The 24,024-nt window shown below is 37.8% G+C and overlaps 1 protein-coding gene across 1 annotated transcript in view; it reads left to right on the forward strand.

Moving 5' to 3' along the window:
- Nucleotides 1–24,024, forward strand: part of LOC107670897 (diacylglycerol kinase eta-like) — a 54,276-nt gene that overhangs the window by 9,976 nt on the left and 20,276 nt on the right. Inside the window, exons 2-15 of the mRNA XM_016463704.1 lie at nt 1,196–1,300; nt 2,119–2,251; nt 10,234–10,340; nt 10,456–10,581; nt 10,667–10,769; nt 15,167–15,329; nt 15,767–15,875; nt 16,025–16,164; nt 16,251–16,332; nt 19,165–19,256; nt 19,346–19,445; nt 19,577–19,865; nt 21,149–21,280; nt 23,007–23,141. Of these exons, the coding sequence (XP_016319190.1) occupies nt 1,247–1,300; nt 2,119–2,251; nt 10,234–10,340; nt 10,456–10,581; nt 10,667–10,769; nt 15,167–15,329; nt 15,767–15,875; nt 16,025–16,164; nt 16,251–16,332; nt 19,165–19,256; nt 19,346–19,445; nt 19,577–19,865; nt 21,149–21,280; nt 23,007–23,141 (1,765 nt within the window). The 5' untranslated portion in view covers nt 1,196–1,246. The remainder of the gene's footprint in view (nt 1–1,195; nt 1,301–2,118; nt 2,252–10,233; nt 10,341–10,455; nt 10,582–10,666; nt 10,770–15,166; nt 15,330–15,766; nt 15,876–16,024; nt 16,165–16,250; nt 16,333–19,164; nt 19,257–19,345; nt 19,446–19,576; nt 19,866–21,148; nt 21,281–23,006; nt 23,142–24,024) is intronic.

Raw genomic sequence — 24,024 nt, forward strand, 5'->3', positions numbered from 1 at the left:
GTAGTGACGTCATGGCTGTCGCCGGCCAACGAGTTGGTGTTTTTTCAATGTATGCTTCAGACACGGGTCACGACGAGGCGTTCCCCCATAGCGACCCCTAGAGGACGCAGTTCAAAGTTCCCATGAAAGGGAACCTCATCGTTTGCATCAAGCAAGCACATTTGAGCTTCTGCCTATCACATACAATGAGCCCTATATGAATCAAAGCCTAAATCTGTTCGTCAATATGAATATGAATATCTGTTTGTCAATATGAACATCAATATGAATAAAAGCCTAAATCTGTTTGTCATATAAAGAGATTGTGTCTCTTCCGAAGATTCATATGGAGTACGTTTATGGTGTCTTTATGAACTTGAAGGTTTGGTGGAATATCTTTCAATGGAGGGACAGAAATCTCTCAGGTTTTATTAAAAATATCTTAATTTGAAGATGAAGTTGAACAAAAGTCTTAAGCTTTTGAATGACACGAGGGTGAGTAAATGATGGTAGAATTTTCATTTTCAGATCTCAGTCAAGCCTATTGAGCTATAAAAGAGCAACATCTGAGGATCGAAAATCAGAATCCAAACTGTAAATTGGGAATTCCCACTGTTTTATCCTGAGATAACTGGGCACCAAATGTCCTATTTTGCATTGAGCATTTATAAAATATTTTAAATCGAACAAAAAATGACCTAAATTTGTCCCTCGTCTCTTTAAACCCAAAATGAGAAAATGATTTAAAATGGAATCTGCGGTGTTGTTGCAGTGCAGGTGGTAAGCTGTAATTCCCTCAAGAGTGTATCACCTGCTTCACCATGCGCTTGCAGTGAAAACAGTTGTCGTGCTGCCGCGTGTGGAGATGTTAAGGGTGGTGTTATCAATAAATTATAGCGGTATTAAAAGCGCAGAGGCTGACTCGCATGGAGGCTGCCCCTGTTATAAAACAGGCTTTTAGCATTTTCTCGGGCACTCCGCCTGTCAGCCTAAATCTCGCTCAAGCATCCGAAACGAGTCGAGAGGAAAAGACCTGAGGGGTGGAGGTGGCCGTTAAAGAGGAGACGAGGAGGAGGCGAGGGGTGGGTGGGGGCGGCTTGTCCCGAGCCTCGTCTTAAAGAGCGGGAAGGGTGAGATCTCATTGTCAGTCGCAGTCAGTCAGGCAGGCGGGTGAGACGCTCCGCTCTCATCTCCCCGGATCTCTGTCTCCCTGTAGGTAATTACACCGTTCCGAAGGCTTATCCTGTGCGCCGAGAACAGGAAAGAAATGGAGGACTGGATCAGCTCGCTGAAATCGGTTCAGTCCAGAGAGCATTACGAGGTAAGAGTGCAGTTTGACTTGAGTTGCATCTTGAACTATCGTTCTGCACGTTTGTTGTTTTTCAAACACACTTCCTTGGAAATTAGAAGCTGAATATGCATGCCTTAGAATCCCCTTAACTGTTTTCAATCAGGTCCTGTGTATTTCGCCACATGCTTTGTTTGTTCAAATCCAGCTTCTAAACAGACCTCCTTTCAGATTTCCTCTTCTCTTCTCTCATAATGAAATATTATGCATAAATATCATGTTATCCATTTAAAAATAGTTCTGGAAAAAGGGAATTTTGCTCTGATTGTTGTTGCTAATTCGCCAACTCTAATTGTGCATGTGTGCATGTGGTGGCTTTTAGCATCTGACACCAGTAAATTAATGTGCGGACTGCAGCGTTGAGTGTACGCTCACTTGAGATGAAGATGGTTATGTAAGACTCTCAGCCCCCGTGTTCTGCAATACCACACCCAGAACTCCAGCGCTCTGCTGGCACCCCTGACTGCGGGCACCATCCTCCCTATTCAGTCGTTTTAACATTCAAGACACATCAAACTGACAACTGGCCTCTTAAATCACTGTCCTGTTGCATCAGGGTGCTGCAGGTAGATGCCCATGCCGGAAGCGCAGGGGGAAACCTGTTGTCAGGGAGAGTGATATTGCATGCAGGAGGGTTGCGTGTCGTACACCTGTGGTTATTAAATGTGTGTCAGTCTGTGTGTGTTGCATGTGTGTGTATATGAGAGCTGAAAAACGTAGCCTTTATTTTAAGGGCTCTGAAAAAGTCTTATCCTGGCACTGCCAATTTGTCTTAACTTCTCCTTTGCTAGACGGCACAGTTTAATGTGGAACATTTCTCAGGGATGCACAACTGGTATGCCTGCTCCCACGCTCGCCCTACCTTCTGTAATGTCTGTCGGGACAGCCTCTCAGGGGTCACTTCTCATGGCCTCTCTTGTGAAGGTAGGTGTCTGCCCATCTCTCTCTCTCTTTCTCAAACCCGCATGTCAGATAATCCCTTTGATTATGGAGCTGCTTCGCTCCGCTCACTGTCCTTCCCCAAAGGTGTCATATTTTCATCAAAGTTGGTCAAGGGTGGTCAGAAATGGCTCAGGGCTACATTAGAGTGCGTTGCACTGGTCAGAGCTGCTTAGTGCAGAAGCACAGCTAATTGAGGTGGGGAAAAGATCCGGACGGAAATGCAATGCAATAATAAATCGATACACTGACGCCGGGTATCTGTCTTTCTGTCAGGACGACTATTGTCAAAGATGATTGACAATTAGCATACAGTTTGGATTGGCGGTATGGTTCTGTTCTGGGCAAGAACTCCCTGCGCATCCATGCAGCCTAGCATCAGCTGAGAGTCAGCTGATGCGAGCTTGACTAACGTGACCTGCCAGAACTAACGCTACACTAGATTTTATTTGTTTAATTTGAACTTCAAGGATATGATGTCTTTTTATATTAAAATGCACATCAATCAGATGAAAACGGTTGAGATTGGAGATATAAAAATCCTTTTCAAACAGGTATCCTGAACACTCCACCTGTCTGCTGCAGAACCACATAAAGTCAACTTCAAACACCAATCACAGCCTATTGTGCTTCAGTAATCGGACATATTTTGAGCAAAATAGGATATTCGACCATAAGAATGGGCTTGTAGAATGAGATTGGATATTATTTGTCTGGAATTATTTGGATCTTATAAAGGGGGAATGGAGGGGAAGGATTGAAGGGGAAGGACTGAAAAGTAACGGTAGTCGGGGTTTGCCTGGTTAACTTCGGTTAGATCCTACTGTTAAGTGGACAAAAAGAATGTTTTTCAACTGATGGTAGTTCAAAAGTAGCTGTGTATTCTGATGAAAAAACTTGTAGCAGTGTACGGATCATGAAAATTTCAACTAAAACTAAAATTGTAACTAAAACTAAAACCAAAACCATAACAAATCATTAATTAAAACAAAATAAACATGAACTGAAATAAAATGTTAAAAAATGTTTTTAAAAATTGTTTTATTTCAGCTAGTTACCAAGGCAACATGTATCATTTTCATTTAGATTAACTTGAAGTACTAAAATAACCAAAACTAAATAAAAGTAATACATTGATAATAAAAATGATAATAAATTAGTAATAAACAATAAATAAAAAAAATTATATACACATAATTAAAAAACGAATAAAAATGTCAAAGAAATGCAACAAAAGTACTAAAACTTTAATGAAAATCAAACTGAAAATATACAAATAATATCTAATTCATAATATTAACATAAACTATAATAGTATATCAATGATACTAAAATAATACTTATTATATTATAGTTTTACCAGGTATTCATTCTTATATTCCCTATTTGCCACAAGGAGTTCTAATATAGAGTGATCAGACACATAGCATTTATGACTCAGGTGACTGGCTTAAACTTTTAGAAAGATGAAAAGATTAGAAAGACATTTTTTTGGAATAACATGAACCAGTGAATAGTACACAATATGAACGTGCTTAAAGAATAAATAAATTAAAGGCTAATCTGTAAAATAAAATAAAATTAATTAATCAAAGTTGTTTAAAATACTGGTGACCAATCACAACACTTAAAATATATACTTTCCCTTGTACATTCTTTGTACAAGGTATTTTCTATATATTTTGTTTTCATATAAAATCTTGATGTTGAAGTTTGTGGCTATTTTTTGTTATTTGTCAACTACATGCAGAAGCACCTCAAAGTACATGCTGGCAGATTAAAACGCTCTCACTAAAAATACTGCATCCAGAATCATGCATTATGCATGTTAATGGTGTGACATCGGCTGTGTCCGAAAACTCTAAAATGCTGCCTTCGGAGGCAGAATTCTAAGGCAGGAAGGCATCAAGGCACGGCCAAATCCAAATTCTGCTTTACTTCCTGTCTCCGGAGGTACCTTCTTCTGATCGAATTTTGAAGGCAGCATAGATGTATCCTTCGCTGCCTTTGATATCCCACAATCCTGTGCGTTCCATTCCGTGACGGTTGAGCTAAAAAATAAAGATGGCGTCTGAAAGTTGCGTTTGGTGGTCAGTTTGTGTGTAAATGTATTTTTCTAACTAACTTTTTGCACTTTTGATGTTATTTCTATCGAGAAATCAGTATTATAGTAATTAAATATTCGTTTAGTTATCACAAAAACTCGTTCTATTTTGTTGTAGATCATTAAACCATTAACGCTGCCTAAGAAGCCTGTCCGAAATCAGTTTCATGAGGTGCCTTCGTGCAAAATCGCTGCTCGCAAAGTCATTGCCTCATACTGCAGCGAGGCAGCAAGTCAGCTGCCTAAGTTTTCGGATGCAGCCATCATGTGGAAAGAGAGTGCTAATTACTTTCAGAGATATGCAGATGGTGCTCATTAAACTCGGCTGACTGTCATTGGCTCTCACATAGCAGGAAGTAAAAATACTAAGCCTCTCACTCCTCAGTTTTAATGAGAAATTCAAGTGAAACTCACACTGCTTTGTGAATAATACAAGCCTCGTTATTATCGTCATCCTAATGTTTCCTAATGTTGATTTTCCACCAAAACATCAAGACGCCATTTAGTATGACAGTTTCCTGGGGTCACGTTGAATTAGGCAAAAAGGTGTGGTTATGTGTGGTCGCAGTGGTCTAGAGAGCGATAATTAAGGAGCACTTTCCAGTGCTGTTGTCACAGCGTTTGCCTTTCCAACAAGCAGACTCACTCCTGAGTATTAATTACTGTATGTGTTACTGTGGAAAGATGATCTCATTTCTTTCAACAAACCTCTCATTACCATCTTCAAGCCGCTTGTGTTCACGTGGAAATTGCTTTTGTTTCGGCTGTTCGCAGACAATGGCATTAGACTGGACTACCGAGTGAACAAGAAAGATTATTTACAAAACTGATCATTCCGGTCCTGGATGCTGATTCTAGCACTCTAGCTGTGCTGAAGTACAGATGCAGTAACAGTTATGACTCTGGACTGTTTATTCTGTGGATGGCACTTAATGCACTTGATTAATAAAATAATGTTTCAATGTTTCCTTAATTTACTGTTTTATAAAATCAATAAGGCTGTGTTAAACTGTAAAAACATTCTGCTTTTAATCTAATCTAATTTAATCATTTAAGTCCTCCTTATAAGTTTACATTTACATTTAGTCATTTTGCAGACGCTTTTATCCAAAGCGACTTACAATTGGGGAATACATAAAGCGATTCTTCTTAAAGAGGCAAACAGACACAGGAAGTGCTCGTAATGCCAAGTTTCAGGCATTGTTCAAATAAATACAAGCTAGAAAGGGAAGGAATGAATAAAGAGAAAGACAAAGTTTTTTCTCTTTTCTTTAATTTAGGATGAAGTCAAGTAGCGTCGAAAGAGATGAGTTTTCAGTTGTCGCTTGAAAATTGTCAGGGATTCAGTATTCCAGATAGGGGTGGGGAAGATCATTCCACCAGCCAGGAACGGTGAACGAGAATGTTCTGGAAAGTGATTTTGAGCCTCTCTGTGATGGTACCACGAGGCGTCGCTCACTAGCGGATCTCAGACTTCTGGAGGGGATGTAGATTCGTAGTAGTGAGTGGAAATAGGCGAGTGCTGAGCCTGTGGCTGTTCTATATGCAAGCATCAATGTCTTGAACTTGATGCGACCCGCAATCGGTAGCCAGTGCAAGGAGATAAAGAGAGGTGTAACATGGGCTCTTTTGGGCTCGTTGAAGACCAGTCGTGCCGCTGCATTCTGAATCATTTGTAGAGGTTTGATTGTGCTTGATGGAAGTCCAGCCAGAAGAGCATTGCAGTAGTCCAGCCTAGAAATGACAAGGGCCTGGACAAGAAGTTGTGCAGCATGCTCCGTTAGAAAGGGCCTGATCTTTCTGATGTTGTGCAGTGCAAACCTGCAAGATCGAGCAGTCTTTGCAATGTGGTCTTTGAAGGTCAGTTGGTCATCAAAGATTACACCAAGATTTCTGACCGATGTTGATGGGGTAATTGTAGAAGAACCTAGCTGGATGGTGAAATCCTGCTGTAGAGTTGGAGTGGCAGGGAAGACAATTGTCTTTGCCAGGTTGAGCTGTAGGTGATGTTCTTTCATCCATGCCGAGATATCCGCCAGGCAGCCTGAGATCCGTCCTACACAAATGTGCATTTAAAAGGATCTGGACAGAAGAAATGCTTGTGTTAAGCAATTTCATATTTCTTCCTGTCTTTTTGGCTTATTGACAAATAAAGGAAGCATTTTAGCACTAATGCAACAAAATTAAGATAGTTTAGGTATGTAGTTGTTGCTTTATGTATTTGTCTTTCTTGCACTGCTGCAAAGCATCTGCTTCATTACCTGGCTAAATAGGTGGTATTTTCTGACATGCTTCATCTCTAATTTTCATTAATAGTACACAATACTTTATGCATCCAAATTAAATTGTACAATCAACATCCACAATGAAAAATGTGATCATTCCAACATGACATGAGCTATAGTCACAGATGAAGGTTTTCTTGATATATAGTAGCAAGCATGCATCATTATTTCTTAATCATATCAGCTTATTGACTTCCAAAATGTAGTTCATTGGAAATTAGTTCATATTCTTGTAAAATCAACTCAAGCTTGATTTTGTAGTCGAGACCAGCTCATTCGAGTCTTGAGTCCTGATCGAGACCTGAGTAGGTTGAGTCTGGATTAAGACCAAGACCAGAAGAGGGTTGAGTCTGAGTCCAGATCAGGACTGGAAGATGGTCGAGTCCGAGTCAAGACCGATACTTAAAGGGATAGTTCACCCAAAAATGAAAATTCTGTCATTGATTACTCATCCTCATGACGTTCCAAACCTGTAAGACGTTCGTTCATCTTCGGAACACAAATTAAGATATTTTTGATGAAATCCAAGAGCTTTCTGACCCTGCATAGACAGCAACACAACTATGGTAGTAAGGACATCAATAAAATAGTCCATGTGACATCTGTGGTTCAACCTGAATTTTATGAAGCTACGAGAATACTTTTTGTGCACAAAGAAAACAAAAAATAATGAATTTATTCAACAATTTCTTCTCTTCCATGTCAGACTTTGACGCACGTTCATGACACATGCGTGTGCATTCCTCTGCTTGTAAACAAGGCGCATCCGGGTTCATCGTCAGAACGACGGCTTCTGCATCAGCAGCACCACACGCATGCGTCGACTGACACAGAGACCTGAAGAGGGTTCAGTCCGAGTCAAGATTGAAACCAGAACAGGGTCAAGTTTAAGTCAAGACCGAGAACAGAACGGGGTTGAGTCCAGGTCAAGATAGAGGCCAAAAAAAGGGATGAGTCTGAGTCAAAAATGAGAACTGAAGTGGGTCGTGTCAGTCCAAATGCTCCTGAGAAGACCAAGACCCTGAAAATATGATCGTGGACTCTTCTCCGGTCTTACAAGCACCAGTACTACAACTCTAAATTGGTTACACATAATCATGTTGGCCAAACAAGGCACTGGGAATTAACAGGATCACAAAGGCTAGACTTCAGCGGTCAGCGGGTCAGCAGCATATGTTTTGATGCGCTGGTGTCCCAACAAAACTTCTTTACTTGCTTAACCAGCTTCACCTGCCAGTTCTGACCAGTTTGGTCCAGCATGGGAATTCATGCAGGTCTACACTGGTCTTTCAGCAGGGTTCACCAAGTTGAGAGACTTGAAGTTTAGAACGATCATTGCTGCTTATATTTCACTTCGATTTCCTGCAGCAGCCAATCAATAAGGAATGATGTGAGACATGGGCCCCAACAAAAGAGGCAAACTCGATATTTCTCACTCTCTAATTTGACAGAGACATCCTGTCCATTAGCAGCGCATCGTAAACAGTCTTAGTTTACTCGGCATTACTGAATTGTCTGTAAATGGTTTGCTAACAGCCCTGAAAATGACATTAGAGTGATTTATTGGAGATTTGTTTTCAGAGCCATGTAGACCAGCTCTGATTACAAGATGAGTGCGGAGCCCAAGCGAGATGAAGCGCTCTCTGATTAGCGGTATGATTCTCTGAAGAGGACGCGCGCTCTCTCGTCTCGTCTCAATTGATGAGGCTCCTCATTTATTATTGAGAAACAGCATTGTAGAAAGTGGAAATTCTCACGGTCTGACATACCGTGAGCGCTGAGCTTCCTTTCCCGTAAACAGCCCCGATCAGCCCATGCAGTATTCACTCTGCTGCTGGAATACGCCAGGGAGGAAACACTTTCTGTGGTGACTGTGTGGCGTCCCGGCTGGCAGGGCTTGGCTGGGCTAAATGTGCCTCTGCGCTGCCGTGATTAGCCGTGTCGCCACAAATCTGTGTAATCCTGCAGGACATTAGAAGCCCCGGCAGCATATGGAGGCGTAATGCGCTCAGGCACTGAGATGGGCTGATTTAACTGGATTTGAGGCTTTTTCAGGGTCTGATTCTTGGACTGTGGGCGCCAATCAGCCCTGCTTGTACAGAACAGCTCGGAGCCTGAACGTACAGGATGTTTTTTTTCTAGTTCTCTTGTAGAGATATCTGCACTAATTGCAGCATCTGTGTCGGGAAACGGCTGAGTGTACATTTTAAGTTCATAGGAATGGAGGTGGCCACGATAATGTGCTGACGTGTACATTATGGAGGAGGAAGCCAGCCAGCCAATCAATCAGCCACTTAATTCTCCTTCTGGAAACGACCAGATGAACTTTGCTAACTTGATTAGACCTGCAATGCAATTTAATAGAGGAAATCAACAAAGAACTGTCGGCCATTAGTTTGTTGGACCTCACCCACACCACTGGTGAGGACAAAAACAGCACTCGTGTGGTTTAGAGGTTGAGTTAGCCAAAAGTTTCCAGAATTTAGAAGAAATTAATAGATAATATAAAATACTTTGTCATGATGGATAAAAAAAATAAGATGGCCATTGTTTCCATACTTTAGAAAGACTTCTAGAGTAATGGATGCTAATAGAGATTAGAAATGTAGATTTGTAGATTGTTTTGTCACTTTATAGACCTAAACTTGAAAAATAATACTGCATATGTTATTGCCAATGCTGCACAAATAATGTAACTGGCTTACTTAGTGTCATAAAAGAAATGCACTTATTGAAAATGTTAATATTGGGAATATCAAGGCAAAATCTACATTTACAAATGGAATTGTATGAATATAAATTAGGAAAACTTTGGGTCAGTAAGATTTTTTTTTTTTTTAAATCAGCAAGGACACATTAAAATGATCAAAAGTGACAGTAAAGACATTTATCTATTAAATTTATCTATTTCAAATAAATGCTGGAACTTTGTGAAGAATCCTGAAAAAAAAATCATGGTTTCCACAAAAATATTAAGCAGCACAACTGTTTTCAACATTGATAATAATAAAAAATGTCTTGAGCATCGAATCAGCATATTGAAATGATTTCTGAAGATCATGTGACACTGAAGACTGGAGTAATGATGCTGAAAATTCAGCTTTGCATCACAGGAATAAATTACATTTTAAAATACGTTGCAATAGACGACGGTTATTTTAAATTGTAATAATATTTTACAATTTTACTGTATTTTTGATTAATACATGCAATACATGTTTTAGGAACATGAAAATAGCAAAGAATTATAATTGAGCCTGACAGAAAGCCAATCCATCAGAATGACAGATAATGATTATTTGTACAGTGCTGGTCCTCTCCTCGTGACCCTGTTCTTTGATTAAAGAAAGGAGTTAGTTATTAGCATTTGGGTTTTCAAGTACTTCTTCAGTGTTCCCCTCAGTTGATCACTGTATATTGTGCAGTTTAATTTTAGCTTGATTTAAGAAGCATTTTCCAGACGTCTTTTATCACCTCATGTTTCTTCTGCTGAAATTAAAATACTTGATTGTCGTAGAAGCAGCTCAAGATTACTGCTGGCCAGACTCGTAAGGAATTTTCTCATTACTCTCTTGCAGTGTGTAAATTCAAGGCCCACAAAAGATGCGCAGTCAGGGCCACCAACAACTGCAAATGGACAACGTTGGCCTCTATCGGCAAGGACATCATTGAGGACGAGGATGGGGTGAGTCTCATAAAGCCCGTAGTTCAGTGAGCTAATGCATAACCTTTGATTGAATAGCAGAAGTCTGGTCTATGGGTCTGCTGGTGTACATTTTTATTATATTCTGTTCCTGTAGATTGCGATGCCACACCAATGGCTGGAAGGCAACCTGCCTGTCAGTGCTAAGTGTGCCGTTTGCGACAAAACCTGTGGCAGCGTGCTGCGCTTGCAGGATTGGCGTTGTTTGTGGTGCAAAGCCATGGTATGAACTACATATCCCAGAATCCCTTATGACTATTTGAGTTCAAAGAGTTTGTGAACTCTAAAAGCTGTCTGTGCTTGGACAGGTGCACACGGCATGCATGGATCTCTACCCCCGCAAATGTCCCCTCGGCCAGTGCAAAGTGTCCATCATCCCCCCTACCGCCCTCAACAGCATCGACTCGGACGGTAAGACTTTTCTTTTCACAAGAGTGACTTCAAGAGGGATTATTCTAGTCAGAGTTTATACACATAAATATTGATGAATATTCATTTAATTTATTAATACGAATAATATGATTTCTACAATAAATATGCTGTATTTAAATAAGAACATTATCATATTATTTATACAGTTTTTATTTTTAAAATTAATGTATTATTATTATATAAGCAATTATTAATATGCATTTTGTGCAAAATAATAATTTAATTTATTCATTTAAATGCTGTATTTGAGTGAGAATAATTAAAATGGCTATTGTATTTATTCATTTTTTAATTTTTTTAATTATTATTATTATATAAGCAACCTTGAGCTTGGGAAAGGTGTTTATAAATAACACATTATTATTATTATTATTACTACTACGACTACTACTACTACGTGTCTTTGCGCAAAATATTAATTTAATTTATTCATTTAAATGATATTATTTATATTGTATTTATACTGTATTTGGGTTAGGATAATTTAAATGGTCATAGGATTTATTCATCTTTTATTTTTTAATGGAATTATTATTATTATTATTATTATTATTATTATTAGGGCTCACTTTTTTGGAGGTTATAATCTCAGTAAAATAAGAATACATAAAGACATAAATACATAAATACATACATACATACATAAGCAAGCAAGCTATAAAACAGGTTGTTCTGAATGTCCACTAACCTTTTTTTTTTTACTGTTTATTTATTTATTGCTATTTTTTTCCAATATTAAATTTTCAGTTGTTTTTTTTTTTCTGATTTTTTTTTTTTTTTTTTGGTCTTGGGAGAAGTTTTCAGTTATAAAAGTTTCAATTTGTTTTCATAGTACATGAAACCCTTTCATTTCAAAAGGTCAAGGTCACTAAGAATGGGTGATTGCCTGATTGCGTGCTTCTGCATGATCCCACTCTGGATATAATGTATGATTATGTATTGGCGTGTGTGTGTGCATGTGAAGTGGTGGGAGGAGCTCAGGTGGAGGGCTGCTGTAGATGGAGCTCATTAGCTTTACTAATTCCCAGACTGCATGAAGAGCAATATCTTTTTCATTATACCTCTGACCTCTTCTGATTTGATCATACAGGATGTGTTTTCTCCTCTCCTGAGAGACACTCTGTGTCCATGTTCCTTTATTTTTCTTTCCCATCTCTCCTGTATATGTCAGGGTGGTGTGGAAAGTCACTTTCCCTTAGAGCATCTTGTCCCAACGCATGTAAACATAACAGCCTCTGGTGGACCATGTGCTTGGAAAATTCAAGACGAGAGCAAACAAAAGCACTCTTCCATGCCCGGCTCTCTCTTTCTCCATCCCTTTCTGCATTATTAACCTGCCGCTGAGGATTCATACCTTGCTTGTTTGCTCAGTCAGCCTGCGGTGGAGCATATGCCGCTGATTTCCAGGAAATTGCACATTGCCTTTTATTGACAGCTGTGTGAATGCTATTTAGAGCCGCTTCATTCTCAATGATAGGTGTAAAAATAGCTCAATGGCTGTGTCCGAAAGTAAAAAAAAAACTGCTTGAAAAAAATTTCACGTATGGTGCGTAGTATGCAGCCCTTCAATCAAGCTTAGCAAATCTGGAGCATTTTTTTTTTTATCACATTTTAAGCTGCTATCACATCATTGCAATTAAATTTCATGCTGCCATATGTTACCATATTTTAATTCACCTATATGTAAATATTGAATATTAATAGTTTATGCGCATTTGCCCTGTTTTTAAATTTGCCTTTGTAATCATCTATTCCACTTAGTTAATCTTTAAAACATTACATTAATTATTCATTTTAAACATTATTTATAATTAATATTGTGGCATTGTTAATAATGTTTTGCAAATCTCAAAATGAATATTAATTTTTCATACTGTACATTATGATATACATTATAATGTTGTGATTCCTAAATCCACTTGTAGCATTTCAAACGATTGATTTTAGTTTGACTCTAACAGTGATTCATTGGCTGAAGTTTGCTAGGAGAGGTTCCTAGTTGATTGCGGCATCCAACTTAATCATACAGCAGATCACGTGCACTCAAGTCGCAAGCTCACATTGAAAATGAATGACTTCTGATTGCTTTTTTGGTTACAAATTACTGTCAGTTTAAATATACATAACATCACAATGCCATATGCATGCAAGGTGAAGTTACATTTATCGTTGCTTGGTGAAATTTCAGTCGAAATCTAGTAATTTTAATAGGAATGCAAATTTTTTTGTGTGATGGCGAAAATTTCCATACACAGATTTCGCTCATGTTCAAGTTAAAATTCTCTGTGCTGATCAACAGAAAACTGCTTGGTTTGAAAATGACTTCTGTGTGAGTTGTGCTTCATATATCGATTCGCTACGCTATTGACAATAAACAATGGACTTTTATTGTATGTGAAATTTCCCTGGAATATCACTAATGTGGCCAAAAATGTAGAATCCGGTCTGAAACCAGTTACCTTTCATTAGCTTTATGTAAAAGTGTCATTTACGCCAAGGACGATATCTATAATGATTACTATAACAGTGAGTTTTCATATTCACTCAAATTCTATAGAGATGTCCACATCACAACTAAAACGATAATGACACAGAGAAATCACTTTCAGAATTTTTTTTTTTCCAGCTGATGAACGATAAAACCATTGACAGCCAATCAGAATCCATCCAACTTTAAAGAGCTTGAGCATTTAAAGTGGTAGATGACAAAACTGCAGCACGCTGTTTATAATTAACAAAACGTTACCGTGTTTTGGTGTGGACGATAATATAGTTATCTCTATAGTTATCGTTCTTGGTGTCAACGGGTTTTTTAAGTAATTAGCAACTTTCATCTGGCCGTGTGTGAAGTCAAACCTTGTGAGCGCTGAGGACGTCCACTATTGATCAGAACCTCAAAGCTCCTGCGCCTTTAATTGGCGGAGCACATATCGGATTAGTTGGGGCCAGACAGAAATGTAATGAAAATCAATAGCTGTGAAGTTTCGCCTGATATGTTTTTGGATCGCTTTGTGGTTCCTGTTAATTGGCTGTTTTAAAACAGACAAAACGAATGGAGGAGGCATGCACGGATCGAACCCTGTTAAGCTGCTAAAGAAGCAGAAAGCATGAGAATGTGATGGGAAAGTAGGAGAGTCGCTCACGTGTAAGGAATCCCCCGCCTCAGTGCTAGGTGGCGAGGAGAGTTGCATCTTAATTCGCTCAGGGCTGCCTTTGGCACGTGCTCGGGCTTCGTGACTCAATTTGCCTCAGCCTGCCTCCGGGAGAGATAGCGAGAGAGCGAGGGAAAGAGGAGGTGGGGCTTCTGTTAGACCTAAAGGGGTCTACTGACAGACGTGCACCCACGCGTCAGTATCCGCTCGCAGCCACGCAGAGAACATGCAAACCTGCGCTTGAGGGCAGTTGTCAGGTTTACTAACACTCATGCATGCTTAGAGCCATGTATGCAAACATGATGCAATACACATAGATGCATACAGGTACCCAGAATGAATGCACTGTGTGCACCTGCAAACAATTCCTCCCATACGTCTGCACCAGAGAGACAGGAATGTGAAAATCTAAATGGTGCATATGGTGAATCTCATAAACACAGCGGGTTATTGCTCGCAGCCACTGGCATGTTCAGACTGTTTACTTCACATGCTGCATGCATGCACGTGACCGCCTAGACTGCGAGCACGTTTGACAGCTCCTCACTCAGCCTGGCTCTAATGACAAAGAAATCATAGTCTTGATAATTAAATTCGCATAATTGGGTAATTGAACTGTTCAGGGTGTTGTGTTCTCAGGTGAGAATTAAACTAGTCGAAATAAATTTCTTCAGCAACGACTCTTCTTTCAATATTTCAGCCAAACAAATTTTACACAGTCAAAAAACTGGAAAAGTGCTAATAAAGCATCAATTATTTGGTCATTGCTTTTGGCACTCCAAAACTATTCGGCCAAAATATAATTATTTTTTTCAGCTGAATATTTTCTGTTGTTGTTTCGACTGCAGTGAATTTTAGAAATCAATTCTACAATAAATCAGTTTTTACAAATGAATCAGTGACAGTTAGCTGTAGCATGTTGCTAAGATAACAATGTAATACTCTTAATTAAAAAAACACATAAATATTGGGTAAAATAGTCCATTTTTAATTATTACTATTTTATTGATACTTTTCAGTAAATAATTAATTAAGCTTACTTCTAATCAGAATTTCGCTCACTTTCATCCACCATCCTGGTTCACTGCAGTGCAAGCTGGGTGTATTTTTTTTTTGTGTGTGTGGTGCTGCCTTAGCATTTGGCCAAAATAATGTATCTACGTTTTGAAAAAGCTATTGGAGCTAAAAAGTTTCTAATCTTTTTTTGTTCTTTTCCTGTGACAGGTTTCTGGAAGGCCACCTGTCCCCCATCATGCGCTAGTCCACTCCTCGTGTTTGTCAACTCAAAAAGTGGAGACAACCAAGGGGTAAAATTCCTGCGTCGCTTCAAACAGCTGCTCAATCCCGCTCAGGTCTTTGACCTGGTCAACGGTGGACCTCATTTAGGGTAAGACCAGCATACCAAAAGTCGCAGGAAGTGAACTATTGACTATCATCTTAGAAGCAAATCAGTGTTTTTACTTGTTTTGCTGTTGTTTACAAAAGAGGTTGTTGATGTATGATGGTTTATAAATCAACATACAAGTTTTCAGGTCCCAGAACTGCTATTATTACATTTTTCTCAATTTTAATCACTTTTTTATGGCATGTTTTAATGATCCTACAGTGGGACAAAATCAATTTTTCTATATAGTCTGAGCTCATAAAAACTGCAGGCATAATGATTATAAAAGAGTAGAAAAATGATTTAGCATGTCACATCATAGCACGTTAACTACCCAAACCTAATCTCGCATGATCCCTTTATTTGAACTGTGTGTGAGACATTTTGAGAAGCATTTTAAAGTTTGTGTGTCATTTTAATTGTTCTTTTCTCTCTTTCAGCCTTCGCTTGTTCCAAAAGTTCGACAACTTCCGAATCCTCGTGTGCGGTGGAGATGGAAGCGTTGGTTGGGTCCTGTCTGAAATCGATAAACTAAATCTTCACAAACAGGTAATTGAAAAGCACTACACCATATCCTGTCGATTGGAAGTAAACTTGTCGCTGTATGGTTAGGACTTGGCACAAGAGTATCAGAGCAGATGTTTAGGAGGATTTCTTAATGAACTGGCTCGGTGATCTGACTCGTCTCTCGTTGGCAGTGCCAGCTGGGCGTTCTGCCGCTGGGCACCGGAAATGACCTGGCGCGGGTGCTCGGCTGGGGGCCGTCCTGTGACGATGACACTCAACTCCCTCAGATACTGGAGAAGCTGGAGCGAGCCAGCACCAAGATGCTGGACAGGTACAGAGCGCACACTAGCATGACCACAACTATGTCGAGCTTATAATATCCGTGTTGTTGGCTACATCTACAGCTGCTGTTTACAGGTGGAGTATAATGACGTATGAGATTAAAATACCTCCCAAACACAGCTGCCCCGCCACACCTGAGGAGGCAGAGGACGGCCAGGTACCAGCTACACATCAGCGCCAATGCATACATCTACATCAACACCAATAAAAGGGTTGATAAAAAAGATAAAAAACTTTATCTAAGACTAGGTGCCACAAAAATACAACAAAGACAATAAAAAGACACATCTTTCAGCTGTTTCATTTGAAAACATTTGGCGCACCCATTGTAGTCCGCTTCACGAACAAATGGCTCTTATGAACTGGTGCTTTTTTTAATGAATTGTTCAAAATGGTCACAAATTAGTCACAAACTTATGAGTTATTTCTATGAGCCATTATTTTTAGTCATGTCTGAGTCTAAATAAATAGGTTGAGACTGTTACTATTATTTGTAGGGTGACCATACGTCCTCTTTTTCCAGGACATGTCCTTGCCGGGATTTCAAAATTGCCTAAGATGTCCTGGTTTTGGCTTTGTTTTCCTATTGATGTGCTCTCTACAGTCTTCTCTTCATACATTATTGTTTTCTGTAGATCCCGCCGCCTTCTCGCACGCCACGATTGGTCGATCATGTACAATGCCTGCATGCTATTGGTTAAACTACTTTTCATTCATTATTTTCAGCAGGTATGAAAACAATAGGAAAACAAAGCCAAAATCCCACACATTGTAGGCAATTACAAAATCCTGCTCGGGCCAGGACATGTCCAGGAAAAAGAGGGCATATGGTGTACTTGACTGCTCATTTATGAAATGATTTGGTACACACAAAATATACACTTGGGTTTTATTGTAATAATATTTTTATAAAAAAATAAAAAAAAACATTAAAATTATTGCTGTCAAAATTAGCGCATTAGTATTAGCGCATTAGTAGAGACTTTAAGACCTGAAGAGGATCAGAAAGGTAAAGAGTTTTGAGAAAATACGATGCATGTCAGATCCACGTCCATGTTCAGCAGCAGCAGCACTTAAAGCAGCCAAAATAACCTAATAACACAGCTGCTGTGATGACTGTTAATCAAAGAACAAAAGAAAAAATAAAGAGGAAATCAATAACTTTTGTAGCTTTAAGGATTCATCTCTATTTAATTTAGAATTTAGTGTTTGATAAGTTTATTCAATTTCTGTATATTTCCTACTTGCTGAAGGGCACAGGTACCTAAATATGACATGTATTATAATGGGTTTATGTGAAGATTGTTTTAAGTGCACTTAAATTAGAAGTTGTGAAATTATTGCAATATGAAAGTATATTTAAAAACTTTAATGTTAGGTGGGATTATTCGCGATTAATTTCAGAAAAAAAATGTGTGATTAATTAGTTAATTTTTTTAATTGATTGACAGCACTAATTAAAATGCTACAAAAATGTTATTTAGCATATATTAAAGGCCAGACACCTGAGGAGGCAGAGGACGGCCAGGTACCAGCTACACATCAGCGCCAATGCATACATCTACATCAACACCAATAAAAGGGTTGATAAAAAAGATAAAAAACTTTATCTAAGACTAGGTGCCACAAAAATACAACAAAGACAATAAAAAGACACATCTTTCAGCTGTTTCATTTGAAAACATTTGGCGCACCCATTGTAGTCCGCTTCACGAACAAATGGCTCTTATGAACTGGTGCTTTTTTTAATGAATTGTTCAAAATGGTCACAAATTAGTCACAAACTTATGAGTTATTTCTATGAGCCATTATTTTTAGTCATGTCTGAGTCTAAATAAATAGGTTGAGACTGTTACTATTATTTGTAGGGTGACCATACGTCCTCTTTTTCCAGGACATGTCCTTGCCGGGATTTCAAAATTGCCTAAGATGTCCTGGTTTTGGCTTTGTTTTCCTATTGATGTGCTCTCTACAGTCTTCTCTTCATACATTATTGTTTTCTGTAGATCCCGCCGCCTTCTCGCACGCCACGATTGGTCGATCATGTACAATGCCTGCATGCTATTGGTTAAACTACTTTTCATTCATTATTTTCAGCAGGTATGAAAACAATAGGAAAACAAAGCCAAAATCCCACACATTGTAGGCAATTACAAAATCCTGCTCGGGCCAGGACATGTCCAGGAAAAAGAGGGCATATGGTGTACTTGACTGCTCATTTATGAAATGATTTGGTACACACAAAATATACACTTGGGTTTTATTGTAATAATATTTTTATAAAAAAATAAAAAAAAACATTAAAATTATTGCTGTCAAAATTAGCGCATTAGTATTAGCGCATTAGTAGAGACTTTAAGACCTGAAGAGGATCAGAAAGGTAAAGAGTTTTGAGAAAATACGATGCATGTCAGATCCACGTCCATGTTCAGCAGCAGCAGCACTTAAAGCAGCCAAAATAACCTAATAACACAGCTGCTGTGATGACTGTTAATCAAAGAACAAAAGAAAAAATAAAGAGGAAATCAATAACTTTTGTAGCTTTAAGGATTCATCTCTATTTAATTTAGAATTTAGTGTTTGATAAGTTTATTCAATTTCTGTATATTTCCTACTTGCTGAAGGGCACAGGTACCTAAATATGACATGTATTATAATGGGTTTATGTGAAGATTGTTTTAAGTGCACTTAAATTAGAAGTTGTGAAATTATTGCAATATGAAAGTATATTTAAAAACTTTAATGTTAGGTGGGATTATTCGCGATTAATTTCAGAAAAAAAATGTGTGATTAATTAGTTAATTTTTTTAATTGATTGACAGCACTAATTAAAATGCTACAAAAATGTTATTTAGCATATATTAAAGGCCAGTTGTGGAGTGATTTAGTTTTCATGCTCAGGAAATGTTACATTCTCTCGTCCTGCTATTGCAGTTTATGTTTTGTGTGTGTGTGTGTGTGTGTGTGTGTGTGTGTGTCGTGGCTTTAGTTACAGATATCTGCTTATGAGGATTCAGTGGCTGCTCATCTCACGAAGATCCTGAACTCAGATCAGCACTCAGTGGTCATATCTTCATCAAAGTGAGTCCTCTCACACTATACAGTCCACACTATTCCACCACTAACAAACAGAAACACAGATAAACACAATTTCCTCTCGTCTCCTCCAGGGTGTTGTGTGAGACAGTGAAGGAATTTGTGGCCAAAGTTGGGAAGTGTTATGAGAGAAGCAGTGACAGTACAGAGGAAGCTGATGCACTTGCCCTCAAAGTGAGTCTGTGATGCCTCACCTCATGACAGCTCTTTCAGTCATTACTCAACACGTGCGCAGAAATACAGTGAAAACGCTGTATAAACCTGTTTATCAATGCAGCACCCTTTCCTTTGTTCTCTGTCCACAGTGTGCGATTCTGAACGAGAAGCTGGACTCCCTCCTGCAGACGCTGAATCTGGAGGCGCAGGCCATGACGCCCTCAGCCCTCACCACGCCACCCATCGTGGAGGAGGAGGTGGAGGAGGAGGAGCTGGAGGAAGAGGAGGATCTGAGTGAAGAGTCTTTAACGGAGCTGAAGGAGAATGAGACTGAGAAAGGCTCTGCTCATAAGCTCTTCAGACCCCGCGAGCAGCTTGTGCTGAGAGCCAACAGCCTGAAGAAAGCGCTCAGACAGATCATCGAGCAGGCAGAGAGAAGTATGATTGTCCAGCATGTCTTTCTACGTCTTTTGAATCAAAAAACAAACAAACACTGATCTCCTGCTTACAGAATGCTGCTCTGGATATCAGCGTCTCTTAAATGACTAATCACATGACTTAAATCAATTATATTCAAATTTTTCAAAAATCCAGGCCTGGGCAATATATTTAAATATGAAATATGATCTAAATATGATATAATAAATACAATAACATTTTGTGTACATATATACTGTATATATATGTAATAACATGAATATTTTATTTAAAAATATTAACTTTAAATACAAAATATAAAAAAAATAGAAGATCTCTTTAGAAGAAGATTGTAAAATGTTTCAGATGCAGCACATTTTAATTTAAAAAATATGGTTAAATATTATCTAAATATTATATGATAAAAATAAATAGAATAACATTTTTGTGTAGATTTAAATTATAAATCTAAAGACTTAAATATGATATCATAAATAAATATAAGATTTATATACTGGGGGCAGTCGTGGCCTGATGGTTAGAGAGTCGGAGATGTGACCCAAAGTTTGCTGACACCATACTTGGCTACACGTCACGTCATATATATATATATATATATATAATAACAAAAATGTTACAAAAATCTTAAATGCAAAATTAAAAAAAAATAGTAATTAGTATTGGCTCTGTAGAAGAAGACTGTAAAATGTTTCAGATATAGCACATTTTAATGTTAAAATATACTTTGTTTGCCACATTTTTCAATTAATATGAGCTAAATTAACACAAACATACGTGATATTGGGCCATGTTTGTTTATTTGAATAAAACAACAATATAGAGTAATAAACAGCAATATTTACTTTAGTACATATTTTTTATTAAAAAAAAGAGGACATTTCTTAGTGATGATGCCAACAAATTTAGAGTTTTGAATTGATTTATTTCAACGGAAAAGCGATTCAAGCTAGTTGCCTTTCTGCTATTGAGGATTAAAGTCAATGTGAAATGATGTAAGAGTAATTCTTGATATCAGCCAAACAAATGTTTTTTTTCAGAGCTGAAGTAATTCTCAAGACAAGGAAGGATTGTGAAACTAGTCTGATGACGTGCTCTTTGGGAAACTTAAACAAAAAGCCCATTAAAAAAATTGTAAAAAAAATTGTCACAATTTTGTGTCATTGGGCCTCCATCAAAAACATGAATATTAATATATTAATAAAAATTTTCCCAGACTTGCCTTATTCTGTGTTCCACGTGAAGAGTGCATGAATCAGGAGGTTGTGTTTGTGTCTGTGCTGTAGTGGTGGATGAGCAGAACGCTCACACGGAGGAGCAGGAGCTGCAGTCTCCCACTGACTTCAGGAAGGACAGTGAGGAGGAAAACCGAGACAACGAGAAGGACGAGGACACTAAAGAACTGGAAGCTCTGCCCTGTGAGTTCACTCTTCTCAAACTTAGACACATTGTCGCTGTTAACTGCTTCCTATGAGACACAAAGTGTTCTTGCTTACCGGCCTTAAAAGCTGAATCCTCCATTGGGCTGCATTCAAGTGCCAGGATGTTTTTTTTTGTCTCACTGGAGCTGTTTGTGCATGAAAAGGCTTTTTTAAGTCTATTCTTTATAAAGGCTTGAATGATGGACTCTGCACAGTATGCACATTTTCTGTATGCTTGGAATACTCATATGAATTATTATAGTTGCCAAAATGACGATTGTACAGTATGGGAGAAGTCTAAACTAAGTACTACTTCTTCACCACAATGCAATGCACGTGACTCCAGTGTGACAAAGAAACTGAAAGTAAAGTTAGTCGTGATTTTTAACATCTCGTTTTAGACTCATTATTTAATCAGACTGCCAAAAGTTATATTTTTAACATAAAATTCAATTCAACGAACGAACCGAACGCCACTCATGTGCAACATGATGAGATCATGTGACTACTCTTTGAAACATTTATGGCGGAATAATGCAGTACTAACATGCAAAAACAGTAGGCCGTATAGAGTACATACTGGACGTTACTGTAATATTGTAATATTATTGTAGTATTGTAATGGCACTTTATTTAGGATGGATAATGTGTGAACTGTGATTCAGACCTTGTTCTGTTTGTGCCTGAAAGGGTTAGTGCTGCCCTCTGGTGACAAACTCATTATAGTAAATTATTTCAATTCAATGTCACGTTTAAACAAAAAAAAAACGAATTAAGAGCAGCAAAAAAAAAAGATTATTATTATTATTAATAATAATAATATATTTGGGTTTATTTTTTATAAATAAATAAATACTCTTAGTTGTTTTGCACATCATCATCATCATCATTATTATTATTATTAGGGGTGTTTTTTATAATAAAAATGCATTAACATAAATTATTATCATTATCATTGGAATTAGAATTACTCTTAGTTGTTTTACATGTTGCTCTTAGTTTGAAAAATATCAGCAACATTTCATTATTATTATTATTATATGGGTTTATTATATTTCTATAAATAATCTCTGAAAAGGCCTTTAGACTCAGTAAATCACATTACTTTTATAGTTATAGTTGTTTTCATAAAGCCAGACTGTTCTAAGTGGGAAGACAAGCTTTTGTTTTGCAAAATTGCGCAATAACACAATCTTTTTCCTTCAGAAGTTTTGGGATTTCCTTACGGCTTACAGACTGTAAGTGTTTATAGCTGCAAATATATTTGTAGGTTTCCGAGAGGATCCCTGTGCTATATTTCTGTCTACAGAGAGCATATCTTTGTTTGCTGGACAGTGGCACTTCCTGTTTACATAGAGGCCTGCTGTCTGCTCATGTTTCCAGTGGGGCACGAAAGACTTTATTCTCCAAGCTGGTTCAGTCTCTCAGGGGCTCCTGATCTCGCCTCCGTCTCATAGCTGTTAAGTGCTCCTAATGTGTTTTGGTTTGTTTTTGTTACTTGCGTTCTGCTGAATATCTCTTTTACATGGATTTTTCACTTCTTGTTGAGAGCCAGTGACCAAAATGCACGGGTTATTCTTACGTGCTGGAAAAAACTGAGCATTTACAAATCAAAACGGCATTAGATTTTGCTGTGTAATGGGCACTTGGACAATATTGCTGTGATGGATGAGTGTTCTGTACACATGAGCTCATGTTTTGTTCTGTGTTTGTGCTTCTGTAGTGGCTAAGTCGCCGTGTTTGCCGCCAGAGAGGCGTGTCAGTCGCAGCACTCAGTCCTGCGGCTCCTTTTCCATCACTCCCTTCACCACAAGCAAGGAGAACCTGCCTGTTCTCAACACACGCATCATCTGTCCCGGTACGACCGTATATCTTTACAGGAAAACTTAAAGTGATAGTTCAACCAAAAGTCACATTTCTGTCATCATTTATTCACTCTCATGTTGTTTCAAACCAGTATGACTTTAGTTTTTCCACTAAACATGAAAGCAGATGTTAGGAAAAATGTCTGAGCTGCTCTTTTACGTACAGTGAAAGCGAATAGTGACCCATAGCTGCCAAGCTTTTAAAAGGACCATTAAGGTTTCATAACTGTAGTCCAAAAGTCTGCAGAACGCTTGTATAAAAAAAAGAAAAGAAAAATGTATTAAATGTGCGCTTCAAGTAGTGTACTTCAAATTTGAAGTATAATAAAAAAAAAAAAAACTGTACTTGCAGATAATATAATATTAATAAAATAAAAGCACACTCAAGTTTACTTGTTTAAATTTTCATGTTTCTTAACACACTTAAGTACACTTTTAAAAAGTGCACTTTGTAATAATGCTAAATGAAAAAATGTACTTTAAACTACATTTAAAATTATTTTAATAATAATAAGTTATTTTGATGTGTTGACTAAAATACTAAAGTACATAGAAATGTACATTAAGTATATTTTAGTTTACCATAAATGCTTGCCATTGCATTCAGCAGTACACTATAATATTTCAAAAGCAGTAGAAATAATTATGAAATTACCTATAAAGAGCACTTTAAAGTTCTAAAGTAAAGTTCCGCTAATTGCATTTAATATAAATTTAAACTATAATACATTTTCATTTAATTGCAATTAACGTGTACTTAAGTGTCCAAACATTCAGTTCACACTTAAGTATATTGTTTTAAAGCATAGCAAACCATAATAAGTGCTCTTTTTGAAATTAGAAGCTTTGTGTGAGGAACAGACCAACATTTTATTT

The sequence above is a fragment of the Sinocyclocheilus anshuiensis genome, unplaced genomic scaffold (assembly GCF_001515605.1).
Source record: "Sinocyclocheilus anshuiensis isolate Anshui unplaced genomic scaffold, SAMN03320099.WGS_v1.1 scaffold1366, whole genome shotgun sequence".
NCBI classification, from domain to species: Eukaryota; Metazoa; Chordata; class Actinopteri; order Cypriniformes; family Cyprinidae; genus Sinocyclocheilus; species Sinocyclocheilus anshuiensis.